This window comes from Cyclopterus lumpus, chromosome 24 (genome assembly GCF_009769545.1).
Source record: "Cyclopterus lumpus isolate fCycLum1 chromosome 24, fCycLum1.pri, whole genome shotgun sequence".
Taxonomy (NCBI): domain Eukaryota; kingdom Metazoa; phylum Chordata; class Actinopteri; order Perciformes; family Cyclopteridae; genus Cyclopterus; species Cyclopterus lumpus.
The window spans coordinates 4,629,705-4,644,709 of NC_046989.1; the positions used below are offsets into that span (position 1 = coordinate 4,629,705).

General features: G+C 46.2%; 1 protein-coding gene across 1 annotated transcript in view; it reads right to left on the bottom strand.

Moving 5' to 3' along the window:
• Nucleotides 1-6,298: 6,298 nt before the first annotated feature.
• Nucleotides 6,299-15,005, bottom strand: part of actr10 (actin related protein 10) — a 110,401-nt gene continuing 101,694 nt past the window's right edge. The window contains exon 14 of the mRNA XM_034528150.1: nucleotides 6,299-6,327. Within this exon, the coding sequence (XP_034384041.1) occupies nucleotides 6,299-6,327 (29 nt within the window). The remainder of the gene's footprint in view (nucleotides 6,328-15,005) is intronic.

The following is a 15,005-nucleotide window of genomic DNA, read 5'->3' on the forward strand; positions in this document are numbered from 1 at the left end:
GGGCAGAAAGATTTGTTATCAAGTTTTACTGACCCAAAAAAACACGTTACAATAAGCCTCAATCAACCACTAAAGACTCTCTTCCAGTGTTGAAAACAATTATAATAATTTAAAAGTGGGTGGGAGTTCATCTCTTCGATTATGCATCCTGATTGTGTTGCTTTATTTAAGTGTAACACGAGCATTTTCAAACACTAACTAGTGTTTTAAGGCTTGATTATTTATTTCAAGGGTAGTACAGTGTGAAAGCTTTAAATGCATCTTCATCCTCTGATTCCTCGGTAGTCATAGATCCATTTCTCACATAGTATATAGTGTATAGTTTCCACTGAAAGTTTACTGTAAACTCTCTCTCTCCGTCTCCCTTACGCCGAAGTGTGTGTGAGGCCGAGGTGTGTCGTCGTCTTTGAGCGGCGACTGTGTTTGATGTGTGTGTGTGTGTGTGTGTGTGTTTCTATAGCGGTTTTGGTCGTTCCACTTAAAAGTGTAACTAATACAGTGTTCAGGACCAACAATAAAAAAAAATATGATCACTAAGGGGATGACTTGTTCCTTGTTTTAGTGTGTGTGTGTGTGTGTGTGTGTGTGTGTGTGTGTGTGTGTGTTGTTGAATTACGCACTTTTGTTTCTTTATACTTTTTAGATTTTATCCTCTTTTCCAGTCTGTCTATTGATATCTAATCGAAGAGGTATCTAAAGGTAGTCTCTGCCCATTGTTGGCTTCATAACCTCTCCTGCAAAATATTAAAAATAGTTTAGAATGTCTTATTATCTCTTTATTTACATGCACAATGTGCAATAAACAAATATAAATACAAACAACATTGACGTTATCTCAGGATTTAAATCTCAGAATAAAATTAAAGGTCATCTATCACTGACCTTCGCTGACCTTTCATGAGGTGGTGTGTGTGTGTGCGGCGCCTCAGCGCCCTCCTGTGGAGATAAAACCCTAAACAGGGTCATCAGAGTCATAAAATGCGCATATTAAAGTTGCACCATTTAAATAAAGGTTAATTCACACCACAAACGACGGGTTTCATTGACCACCAAAGCCAACATGTGGCCAGCACCACCTTTAAAAGTCTTCCCCGAAACCACAGCGGAGAAACTGATGAGCGCTTTAGACGTTAGGACGCCCTCTGCTGGTGAGACAGCGACACTGCAACGGGATTGATTGCAACGCATTGAAAAGTAGCATTGCCATAAAAGGGTGCTGTGGGATATTTAACAGCTGTAGTTATTATTAAAAACTAAAGACGAAAAATTACATTTAAATATATAAAAATATACATTTAATATAGAAAAACATTTAATATTTAAAAATAAGCCAGTCTGTCCTCCATGAGGAGGCAGCAGCTGCCGTTGCAGACAGACAGATGTTAGCTGGTCGACAGGTGTGTGTGCTGCATACACACACACTCCCTCTCTCTCTCTCTCTCTCTCTCTCCGTCCTTTTGTGTACAGTATCACATTCTGTCTATTTTACACATGAAGTACTGTAAACGTCTGTGCAGCAGCATGTGGTACAACTTAAAGGGACAGTTCACCCCCAAAAACATGTTATGCTATATTTATCAATCTATAGAGTGTGTTGCTGTAGGTTTGCACTAGTTTTGGAGATGCATGCCTTCTCTGCAATATCACTCGGCTCGTGGCGCTCAAAGCCGCGGAGCGGTGAGCAGTTTTAATGGAGGAACTATTAAAAGAAAAAGGTGCATATGAAACTGCTCACATCAAAGTTCTTTGACAGCTTTGATACATTTCAACTCAGTGAATTCACATATCATGAAAAGAAAATGCAGATGAAAGGAAATAACACACACACACACACACAATAAAATATCTCTGTATAGGGTCTTAAAGGCTTAAAGTATTTGTGGTATTTTAATCATATCACTAATATTCCTGTGAATCTCTAATTTGCAGCACACACACACACACAATAGCAGCACACACACACACACACACACAATAGCAGCACACACACACACACACACACACACACGCATACACAATAGCAGCACACACACACACACAATAGCAGCACACACGCACACACACACACACAATACATTTCGACAAGACACGACGATGTGCATTTGTTTTGCATACCTGCCTGCACGGTAGCTGCACGAGGGCGCCACCGTGCAGCAAAACTACAGCAAAACCACAGCCCCCCCCCCCCCCCCCCCCCCCCCTCCCTCCCTCTCTCCAGCCTCCCAGTGGTCGAAGGAGGGAGGAAAAAGATGGCCCCTCAGAAGCCGCTGTCAGCAGCCACCACTCCGCCCGGCTTCTCGTCCCGCGGTCAGCGGCGCGCTTCCCTCTGAAAATGGCCTCGACCGAACCGCCAGGCGCGTGACACGACACCGGAGAATATATCTATATATATATTTTTTTTTTAAGACCTGAAAACTGTGGCCATCCGTGTAGCATTCTCCACACCCTGTCTCCCTTTTTTCTTTCACATCTGCACATCCAGCCGGCTGCATCGCGGTTGTGATTCAGACACCCAAAGGTGCCGCTGCTGCTGGATCGGGTTTTTAAAAAAAAACATTTTATAATTTTTACTGGAACTCAAGGAAACACCTTATTCATCTCATTCATCTCATTCAAACGGACGGGAGGGGAAGATGAGGTAAGCTGAAGCACGTTTTGCTCGTTCGCTGCACATTAAAGCGCACGCTGATGAGATTCTACTGCGCATTATTATGGGATATTAATGGGTATATGGCGAGATAAGACAAAACACCTGCCGTTTATTTTTATTTTTATTGGTGCATGTTTCATTCAGAGGCCCGCGCGGATGTGCATGTGCACCGCGGCACAAAAGGTGTGTATACCTCGGGGCCACGCGCCTTTATTGACCGGCGGGTCACCTGTCGGCCGACGGGACGTGCACCTTTAAGAGGCGGCGCGCGGCTGCTCTCAGACCAGCGGCGTCGAGAGTCCCGCAAACCGGGGCAACGCACCCGGTTTCTCGACGACTCCGGCTCCCATCAGCTCTCTGACTCCAGCTCGCTCCGTGACGTGTCACGTGGAAGGGTTGTCTGCGGGAGGAAAAAGAGGCGTTGTCAAGGAAACCAGACTACACGTGCAGCGATTGTTTCGAGCCGTCGTGCAGACGTCCATCGCGAGCCGTAATGTGCAAATAAGCGACCACGTGTGTTTCATATGTTTTTCATAATCTTTTTAAGCGGACCCTATACAGTATATGTGCACGCTCACCCGATGAATCCCCCCCACACACACCTTCCTATCTGGGAACCAATCAGATGAGCGTATGCACTACGCGCATCCAGACACAGCTGTCTCGAGGGGGATGCAAGCACATGGTTTTTACTGGCTGACCGTAGGAGCCAATCAGGTGAAGCGTTACTGGCAGGGCCCAGCCGGGTGGCCAATCAGCTGCGAGCCTGCCGCTGCACGGTTGTGTGTGTGTGTGTGTGTGTGTGTGCGTGTGTCTGGGGGGTGGGTGGGCACAAGCAGTTGGCACAGGTTCACCATGAACAGGAGGAAACCCAAAGCTGACACTAATTGCTGTTGGCTTTGAAATCTGTGAATGAGCGTTCGTCCCAAGGTCAGAGTGGGATCGACATGGTGGGTTAACGTCTCTTTTAAACAAGCTCCCCCTCAGACCCTCGCGTCCTTTCTCTGTGCTGCTGCTGCTGCTTTTCCCCTGCTGACTTTAACATGCACTCAAATGGCCTGACATGAGCCTTTTAGCAAGGCTCTCCGTCCCCACGTGTGCAGCCGGTCTGTATGGAAGGAGGTAAACGGATGACTTGTTCCACTGTTTTACTTCGTGAGGTGTTTGAGGTGAGGATACAACATATGTGGGTCAGAAGAGCCAGAAAAGAATGCTGACTGGCCTATTTTTGGCGTACTGGATAACATACTATGTATTGGTACATACTTAATCTCATGGCATACTCAATAATAAAGTACACAAGCACACTGACTTTTCTAGTATCCTTGAAGTTGTCATATCCGATTCAAACTACATATTGAGGGCTTGTTTGGTCCAACAGTATAGCTGGTTGTGTGTGTGTGTGTGTGTGTGTGTTTTGTAGGACACAAACAGCTGTTTGCTGCTGTGATCTATTGAGCATCGATTGGCTGTGAGCTGCAGTTCAAACGTGCACGGCTGAAGGTCAGAGAGACAGACGGCAGGAACTATAAGTTTAAGAGCCGCTGTCAGAAAATCTGATTATTTTTCACTTCAGTTCTTAATTAAATGAGAACATACTCAGTACTTTTAATTTTGTTGTATTTAACATACACCATGTGGTTATTTCATATAGACTATTTATCTATTTATTGAATCACCAGAAAACATGCTATATTGTGATATCTATATATATTGTTATTTGGAAAATAACTATTTTTGCCATGTCCCAGCCCTATTTGATGTTTTTTTTAATGGTCACATGTCATTTCCGGCCTTTAAATTTAATATCAGCACATCATAGAAAGTCCCGTCTGGGTAGTTTGCTTCGTTTTTTCATCAGAAAATGAACCGCCCTTGTTCATATATCATCTGACATAAAGGTTCATGCTCGATAAACACTTCAAATCCTTTCTTGGCTTTTTTTCTTTTTCAAATTACAGAGGGAGTCAAAAGCTTGACACCGACACGGCTTCTATATTCGTCGAGATCAGACGTGATAGTTTAATTTATCTCCGGCTGTGGAGGGTCTGCAGGATTCGCGGGGGGGGAGGGGGGGGGGGGGGGGGGGGGGGGGGAGTAGAGAGTCGTGATTCTAGTCTCGATGGAGCCCGAATGTCTGATTCCTTTTATCTGTCTGGTGTCCTTCTCCGTCTCTTCAGGTCGGACACACACACATCAACCTAAAGCATGTGGGTCTTGATTAGCGGGAGTGTTTTCATTTTATTGTCGCCTTGGTGGTTAAATAATCTTAATGTCATCTGATCAACTTGTTCATTCGTTTACTTTTTATTACCACCTTTCTCATAGAACTAAACAAAATGTCATTTTATTACATATATATATATATAGGTAATTCACAATTAACTTATATTACAGTTGCTGTTAGGAGCTTCTAACTGGTTATGAAAACAACTCAAATGAACACCGATCGCTCAATATGACCGACATAAGTACACAAGACCATCAGCGAGAAGATTGGCTATTTCTAGAAGTTCTATAAAGCCGTAATAAAGTTACCTGCAGTTGGAAAGGAAGCAGGATGGAAAGGAGGAGAAGATGGAAGAGGAGAAAGAGGAGGTTTTGATTCTGGCGCTCGGAAACACTACCACCGTTGTCCACAGGGACCGCCAGAATCAACAATAAATGAAAGTAGTCACTTTGACCAGAGATGTGATAAATGCACATACTGGGTCACCACTGTGAGTTATTATAAGAGGAAGCCCAGCTGCATACAGATGACGGCCTTGTCCTTGACGGTAAAGTGTGACAGCAGGCTTGATGCTCTGAAAAGTGAAGCGTGGGCTCCCAATCGATCCGTGCACCACCACCGCTGCCCGACGTTTATTGACAGGGAGCGGTCGGTGGTCTGCGTGTGACCCACATGATGAATACCGGCATTAATGTGCTGAATTAATGGAGGGCGAAAGCGACCGCGTAGAGGGGAAAAAACGGCTCGTGGTGAAAGCGAACGCATCGATTATTCGCACGCTTAAAGTGTGTTTTTAGGAGGAACGCGTTTTCAAAGGCATTTACACAACACACTGTAAGCTAACAGCGTGTGCACTTGGTGCCTGCCCTGAAATAAATCCAAATATCTAGGTTTATCGTGTTGCCTTTAATGTACATGTAGTGATATAATATACTTATTTGTGCACCTTGGAAAATCCGAAGTTATCAAAAGTAAAGCTTTTAGACTACGATGACAGCTACTAAGTTTCATACTGAGCATATCTGCTGCTCATGCACTGATTGGACCGGCTTTGTAAAACAAAAATTATACAAATAAATACACAGATAAAAGTTTACTGAATTGTTATCTACTATTAAAATAAAAATCGTACAGCAGCAACTTGGAAAAACAAGGCATTAAATCCGGCATTAACATCTATATAATGTATATAGCGTACACACATATAATTAGATCTAATCGCTCTTTAAAGTACAAATCTTTAGGCAACATGACAAGATTTTGTCATTTATGTTTTTTTCCATTTGTCGTATAGAGTATTGACCAATCACGTTTGATTTTGAATAACACATTTGGTTATGTTGAGGCAATGCAAAGCACTCGGTTGTGCATGTGTCTTGATGGAGAGGGGCGCTCGCCACGCGTCCAGTGTCAGGTGGTCACGTGTCCCCGTCCCCGTCGGGGGAACCTGTGTAACAACACAGTTGCATTCTGGGTGACGGCCCGTGAGTCATCATCGTGCACGCGGAGGCGTCACGAGGCCAAAAGCGCTGAAGCTGATGCACACAGACGCGTGTGCTTGTGTGTGTGTTTGAGAGAGAGAGAGAGAGAGAGAGAGAGAGAGAGGTAATCAAATCTTTGTGAATGAGAGGTAAATCACTCCTCCTCCTCCTCCTCCTCCTCTCCCCCGCTGCGTCTCCCTTCCCCCACCTCTGGATCTCCTCCGCCACGCTCCCATCGGCGTGTGGCGTAATTAAAACGCTCGGCTGATCCGAGGCAGGCGGCGGCTCGTGAGTATTTTTTATTTTTTGCGGCCTGAAATCCGACTCCCTCGGGCCCGAGAGGATGAGGTCGTGTGAGTTAACCGAGGAGACGGGGAACGCCAGAGACCGACGGCCTCCTCCTCAAGTCGCACCTCTCACACTCGCCGTAATCCCTTTTCTTTCTCCACCTCGTGTAGAGTGACTGCATACAGGTGGACTGGAAGTCAGGTGGGATTATGGGTCAACATTTCTTTGTTGTTTTGACTCCAGCACAGTGGATTAAAAATGAGACAATGGCAGTGAGGTCAAAGGTCGCGCACTGTGCAGGAATTGTTGCCACTTTTAGGCCCATTACCCCAATTTTAGGGATGAAGTGTCTCACTGTGACTCATCGAGATTCAGTGAACTCGTTAAAGCTCAAGGGTTCATTTTGCATTTTGTTGTTGTCTCTCAAATGAACAAATTGGAACAAATTAATTAGAGAAACAGTTAAAAAAAAAAGGATGTTTATGTAGTGCAGGAAACACTTTTAGGAAATACAATTAATGCTCTTCAGGCTTCACTTGAAGATATGAACCCCCTGATATGACTAAAGGATAACAAGGTAATAAAATGTTATTTAAAAGGTTGAGCGTGAGCGTGAAGGAAAAGGAGACATTCAAAGGGAAAAGGGGAACAGCTCAGGAAGCTCCATTAAACATGTCTCACACACACACACGCGCGCACACACACACACACACACACTCACACACACACTTACTCTGTCATGCTGCACGCTTGCCGTGGTGACGTTGGCACCTCCGAGTTTATTCCAACCGGGCGCCGGCTGTGCGCTCGCTGAGCTTTCCTGACATGACCGCCACAAATACTTCAAGGATAAAAGCGCTATCAACATGTTTGACAATTTTAGTTTTTTAGATGCTTTAAGAACTGCATTTGAGTGAATATTACTGCAGCCTAATCCAGTTATCAGGTCGATGTGATATTCAGCTTTCGTTTCTCTACGATGCATTTAATACCTTTCTTCTTTCTTTACAGGGATTTAATAGTAATGAGTTTACAGTTAATTAGAATTCCTCCACCGGGTTTGGTTGACAACGTTTCGCCGGTTACACTCGTTGAATTCTGTCTTTCTTTCGCAGTACATCTCTTATTAACATGTGATTCAGTGTCATATTCGTCAGTTAAAGTAGCACTGTGTCTACAACACACACACACACACACACACACACAGTAGAAATGGAGGTGTGTAGCTTTGGGGATTAGAATACAATCTGCTGCCAGGGTCTAACCTGAGAGAGAGGGAGAGAGAGAGGGAGAGAGAGAGAGAGGGATGGGGGATGGGTGTTACTGTAAGTAGAGGCTGGATGTCCTTTCACCCTTCCTGTTCAGCCTCTCCTCTTTTCTCTCTCCAGCTCTCCCCTGTTTCCATCCCCCTCGCTTCTCGCCGGGCATTCAACACTCTCTACCTGGCTGTCCATCTGTCTCCTCCTCTGACCTCTTGAGCAGGAGTTACTATATATATATATATATATATATATATATATATATATATATATATATATATATATCGACTCTTTTACGGGTACAGTTTGGCCAACAAAGACGGCAAATGCAACATCAGCAAATTTACTTTCTAGATCTGTGTGCTATGAGTGAGCAAGTAGAATGCATATTTATATATATATATATATATATATGGCCCACTAAATATTAGGCCTTTCACCCCGAAACCCTCAGGGACTTATCTGACGTCACCTGATAAATGTTTGAGTGTGAGAGGCTGTAAGGGCTTGAAAAATGGCGTGAATACGAACGGGGCGGCACTTTGCTGCGACTCATCGCGTTACCGCGACAACGTGGGGATTTATTTAATATTATTTTTACTCCCTGATTTGAGCGTCTTCCAGGCTTTTGAGTCATCTGTCGAATAATCTATTTACAGCTTTTAATAACAAAAAATGAAAAGAAATGGTTGACGAATAATCCAGCTGTGTAATATAATCTCTGCTTTCGTGTGTTTTTAAGTACCATCTTAATCCTTAATGTGCAATGTGCCGTCCTCTTTGTTTAACCTATTTTTAAAACGACGTCTCCGCCTTCCACCGGTAACCCCTCGTGTTTAATGGCACGTCGCTATGAATTGTGGGTAACTCATCTGCGTTGGCCATCTTCGCCAAACATTTGCGTGAGTTGCCACGAGCAACTGCGGGTGCGTTAATTAATGATTTAAAGTGTTTTAATTCAATGTTTAAATGTGTTGCCAATGTGAGCGTGCAAAGGGAATTATGGGAAATGTAGGATGCAGCGTTTTTCTTTGGAGCTTGTCACCGTATACTTATAAGTCAGCTAAATGATGCAACTCACTGCAAGCAGACATTTGGCATCTAGTTTGAAGTAAATATGTTTTGTCCAGGGTTTAGCAAATATGTGAACTAGATATCACACAAAAATAATTTTTTTTTTAAAAAAGGACCAGGGTGAAATTCTATTGTCGGACAGGCGAGTGACTAAATAGCAACGTCCACAATGATTACCGGGCAAACCATGTCATCCAACAGACGGTCCAATCAATGAAATTGCCTCCTGGCACAAAAAAAAAAAAAAAAAACGCAGCGAGACAGATGTGAGCGGTGAGCTCGAAAGGATATTTTCCCGGGATGACAAGCGGATGTACAGCAAATATGGGATGGATTTATTGGTCACTGCGATGTGGAATCAACCCAGAGGATTAGTGGTCCGGCCACACACCACTTTACTGTATATAACTTTTAATCTATACGCGTTTGGATGGACGGTAGCAAGGGAACGTTAAAGAGGCTCATATTTAGTTGCTTATTGTATATTTGATTTATTTAATTTGATGCACATGTAGATGCAAGTCCAAACAAAGGGATGTATTTATCCACCTGTGTCCCTGTAAGCGAACATCCGGTGTGTGTGTGTGGGTGTGTGTGTGTGTGTGTGTGTGTGTGTGTGCGTGTGTGTGTGTGTGTGTGTGTGTTGTATCCAGAGCTCCACCCAAGCCTGGCATGCCAGCCTCAGATCATATGTGAGAAAAGACGGGAGCCATCAGATGAATTCAAATCTGTTGCTCCTCCTCCTCAACACCCCCCCCCCACACACACACACACACACACACACACACACATTCCCCCTCCACCCGTGGGCTTACGCATCCTCGCCTCGGCCAATCCGGCAGCCGCGAGACAGGAGGAAGGAGAGAGAGGAGGAGAAGGAGGGGCAGGACCAGCAGCCTCCGGGGCTGGCTGCCCATCGTTCTTGTCACAGCTGGGAGGGGAGGGGATGGAGGGGGGGGGGGGGGGGGGGGGGGGGGGGGGGGGGGGGGGGGGGGGGGGGGGGGGGGGGGGGGGGGGGGGGGGGTCGGTGTTGGTGAAGGAGGGAGAGGGAGGAGGTAATCCAATGAGACACAGAGAGGAGAGGCAGTGCGAGGGTAACGCCTCACAGCACCGGGGAATCTCTCTCTATCTCCATCTCTCTCTCTCTCTCTCTCTTCCCCCCCTCCTGTCTCTGAAGCGTACAAACCAAAAGACTCTCATCTCCCGTTCAGTCTCCTCTGTACGTGGCGGAGAGCTGCTCTCACGTTTTTTTTTTTAAAGCCTCTCCTTTCCCCCCCCCCCCTCCCTCAGTTAAAAAAAATTATCCTCCACTTCCTCCTGATTTTTTTCTAGACCCGCTAAAAGACGAATTGATGACCAGGATTTTTTTTTTGTGTGTGTGTGTCTTGGTGAGAGCGGCGGCGTCTTTTCCTGGAGTCCATCTTTGTCCTTGCGCTCACCGCCGCTGAGCCGTCGGCTGCTAGTGGGGAAATAGGTTAGTGTGCCTGTTCGGTGGCGGCCAGCAGAGGTGATTGAAATGTGCTGCGCTCGGAGGAGACGAAGAAGAGGGGGGATGCCTTCCTACCGGTAGCGCTCTGTTGCCTGCGACCACTTGGGGATGCTGGCGCCGAACTCCGACCTTTAGCGAAAGGGACAAACAAAAGGAAGGAGGAGGGAGAAAAAAAAGCGAAAAACACAGACTTTTTCTTATTTTATTTGATCTTTTTTTGCATTCTTGTTGTCGCTGGGAAACGGGGCTGACCATGGACATCAACCTGCAGTCGCACCGGTTTTACTTCCCCCAGATCTACTGCGCTGAGGCCGGGGGCACAGCCACAGCTCACTGAGTTCAAAGTCAGGTAGGCTTCCGAGGGAAAAAGGTGTTTACGATGGACCCCATCAATACATGCGAGGCGAAGCCATTATTCCATGAATGGGGGAGACCACCCAGGTCTGATGTCTCCATTTGCTTTTGTCAGTAGCAGCTGCCTTTTAAAAAAAAAGATCCACCCCAAAATGCACCATGCAGAGCTGCTCCTGCTACCGTTGCATGTAAAGCTTTTTCTGTGTGTGTGTGTGTGTGTGTGGAGTGCCCGCCGTGAGCGGCTGGTTGCCCTTTACAGGGGGATGGAGGGGGGCGGGGGCTAGCATGCTAATGCTTCAGCTAGCTGTGCAGGAGAAGAAAAGTGCGAGGCTCCCGGGAGAAGCGGAGGGCATTGATGGCTTTCGGAGGAGCTTGCCAAGTTTGCATAGAGGTTGACGACAGTGCCGCGGTTGTGTTACAATCTGCCGTCCCGTGGCCCCGCCGGAGCCCTCTTGTTAGCCGCCTCTGTGGCTCTTTTGTTCTCAGTGTTTACGCGTCCGTCCCTCTCTTCCTGCTCTTCTCTCCCCGTCCAATCAACGCCGAATGTGCTCGGGATCGGCTTGTTGCATCCGTAGCTCGGAGACGCATGCTCAGACATGCAACAGCTCCCTTGCTCTTTTGTCTCGTGGAGACGTGGTCGCGCCGGATGGGAGCCGTGTTGCACGCGTTCGCGAGATGTCCTCGTAATCTCGTGCGCGATACGTTTTGGCGATTTCCTCCTCTAACAGCTCTGATTAGTGCAGCTTTAAGGGACTCAGCCAGAGTTTCTTGCTTCCCGCTAAGCAGCTTTTAGTTTTGGTTCGGTGGTCCGAGGCCGGAGCAGCTTTATGGGGGGGGGGGGGGGGGGGGGGGGGGGGGGGGGGGGGGGGGGGGGGCTACGGCGTGTCGCTGTCACGGCCTGGCCGAGCTCCCCGGAGTCTGAGGGGACGAGATCGCAGCTGGGCGGCGTCGCCACGGAGAAAGAGAGGGAAGGAACACCGAAAGGCTGTGGGCACAGTTTAGTTATCCACACCTCAGTGACCTGAGAAATGTCCACGTCAGCAAACATCAGGAAATGTCAGCAAATATCCACGTCTGATGCGTCTGTGTACAGCCTCAGCCTCAATGAAAAGAAAAATACAGTCTCGCACATATACTACTCACACCTCTCGTAAGGGAGGTACACTAACACACACACACACACACACACACACACACACACACATGCAAAGCATTTGCAGAGATTAAAGAGGTTTAATGTGCGATGCGTTTTCACAAAACCAATCCTGGCCCTTCAGCAATATTAATGTCTCGCAAATCAGATTGTATGCAATGAATACTTATTTAGAGAAGCAGAGAGAGAGAGAGAGAGAGAGAGAGATTGGACTGAAAATACACATTAATAAACAGACTGCTGTATCTATTTCCGAGCAGATTAATCACTAGTTTTCATGGCTGCGACGGGAATTTCAAACAGGAAATGAAGTCGACTACACAGCGGCGGCGGCGTCTCTCACCATATTGTTAACAAGGTGAGCTCATGAGAGCTGAGAGAGATGGAAGAAGAGGGGGAGAGATTAAAGATGTAAAGAAAAAGAGACATTTAAGAGAGACTGAGATGGAAAGAGAGAGGGTGATGAGAGGGAGACCAGGGGAGAGAGAGAGAGGGGGGATGGTGAGGATAGCAAAGCTAAGCAAAAGGAAGAGAGAGAGGATTGTAAATGTGAGAGTGAAACAGTCGCATGGAGGTGGAATTAGAGGAGAAAGGAGGAGCCGGTGATTGTGAAGAAAAAAAAAAAAAAAAAAAACGTTTGATGGTGGTTTCCTGGTGGGGTCTTTGGTTGTGGAACACGCCTTTGAAAAACCCCTCTGCTAGGCATGCTGGGATATCCATGGTGACCGAAGTATAGGCGCAGTATAGCCAGATAACCATGACAACCGGTGCTTGCCACTCCATGGGAGCGTACAGACATGTACGGTACATGTATGCACAGAAATGCATATGCACATGCAGAGAGAGAGAGAGAGAGAGAGACATTGTGCTCCAAGCAAAAAACAAACCTTTTTGGTTGTGTGTCTGTTTTTTTATCCTTATTCTGAACATCCGGTGCCGGGATATTTGATAAAAAATGGTTTGCAAAGCATTTCTTGTTTTTATTAATCCATACCAGCTGCTTGTCAGTGAGAAAGATGGCCTTGTGTCTTATTTTTGTTGACATAAACCAGGTGGCAACCTCTGCATCTGAAGAGTGAAGCCAACACTGAATTATTTTTAATGGCCATCAGGGGGCGCTTCCTCTGTTTGCTCGAAGAAGTCTGATTGTATTGAAGTCTATGAGAAGATACTAATTCTCTCTTGATTTATTCCCTCAGTAAACATTGTAAACATGACTTCATGGTCTCAATCGCTAGTTTCAAGTCTTCTTCAATACAGTGTGATAGTAAATAGTAAATTATGGTCCGTATTTAGAGTTAAATAAAAGCAGTGTGTGCTGTAGGGCGGGGCTACCTTGTGAGTGACAGGTCACTATCACAATCGAGCGGTCTTCCAACCTGCATTGGTCGTACGCTCAAATACTGAAAAGGACCAATGTTACGTTGTGTAACTGACGTAGACTGTGGTTACAGGTGTCTGTCCACACTCGACACTTCAGTAACACCTAACTGATCGGATGGCGATCGGTATATTTTGTTTTTAAAAGGAGCGGTCGATAAATGGGTCTTATTTCCGATAAATCCTTCACAATAAAAGTCCCCTGTTTTCTTCCTCCCTGCAGTACCAGTAGATTTGTCTTATTGAAGAACAGCTGCTAACAAAGTTCGCTGATGAAAAAATGTTCCTCTACATTTTCTCCACAATAAAAGTCTACCTGTTAATTAATGTGTTATAAAAAAGCAACGTCGGGAAATGTCGGGCGACACGACTCAGACGGCAGCTCTATAGGACTTTTGTGTTTTCAGATGGCCAAAGTAGCGCGATAGCTTCACAGTCAGTGTAAACTAATCATGTCAACTTCCCTTTATGTTCGACCAATGTAACCATCGACTTCATGAATCAGAAGGCATGTGTCGTTTAGTTTAAAGGACATCAGATTCCCACAACGTGATGTTACAGGTATAACTTTTTTCAAAAGGTGATCATTTCAGTTTTTCCCTGTAAGTTTTTTAATGTCTGCGTGAATCATCGTGTCTTTGTCTCTAAAACCCCGCTGTCGTCTCGGCTATTTCTCCTCTTCAGCTCGCTCGCTTCATTTTCACCTTGAAAGCGTTTCACCTGAATCCGAGAGCTGCTGTACTTGACTGCTCGAGGATTACGTCTCGGGATGACGGAGGTGGTCTCTCAGCTCTTTCGGGACTCCCGGAGGAGACCTGACGTCTGTATTATTCCCTGACAGATCGGAGACGTCAAACACGAGAAAGTCACCGCTGGAAAAAGTGTGAACCGTTCTGGGTCACTGAATCCGCTGACCGATGGTTTGTGGCTCAAATGAGAACCGCACGTCCACCATGACACGAAGGGGACGAGCCGGCTAATCGCGCTCATGTGCGTTGTCCCACTACAGCCTGCGATGGAGGGCACTTAAACTGATGGCAAACGCTCAGCTCTAAAATGGATTTTGTGTGTGTGTGTGTGTGTGTTTGTGTGTGTGTGAGGCTTCGCTGTAAGTAGCAGTAGTTAAACGGCATCATGGAGCACAGCCTCGGGGCATCGCCACAGCTTCCTCCTCTCCTTCCATTCGCTCTGCACCTTCCGTCTTCTTTTCTTCCAGGGATGAGGACGTGTTGTTTAGACAATACGAGTGTTGATGCTCCGGCTATACGCTCTCCCCTACAGCCTTCTTTCTCCCTGCTGGGAATCATTCCTCTTTCCCCCCTCTGCCAAATGGAGACGCATGCATTTTTTAGAGCCACCCCCGCTCTCTGCTGCGCTCCCTATCCTCTGCATCTGCTCTGCTTCCTCGATTCATCTTCCTGCCTCCTGTCTTAATTTGTCTTTCTCTTCCCCCTCCTCTTCTCTTTTTTTTTGTGTTTTCCTCTTCTGCTCTCGTTTTCCCCTCTCAGCATGAGGTCTAAGCACCTCTGCCCGACCTTTTAGTTTGTCGACTCATATCTGGGTGGATTGGGAGAAACGCTTGACACTCGGGCAACAAAGTGTAAGTCCTCTCATACGTTTACAGTCGCACGTTGCTTCAGCTGGAGG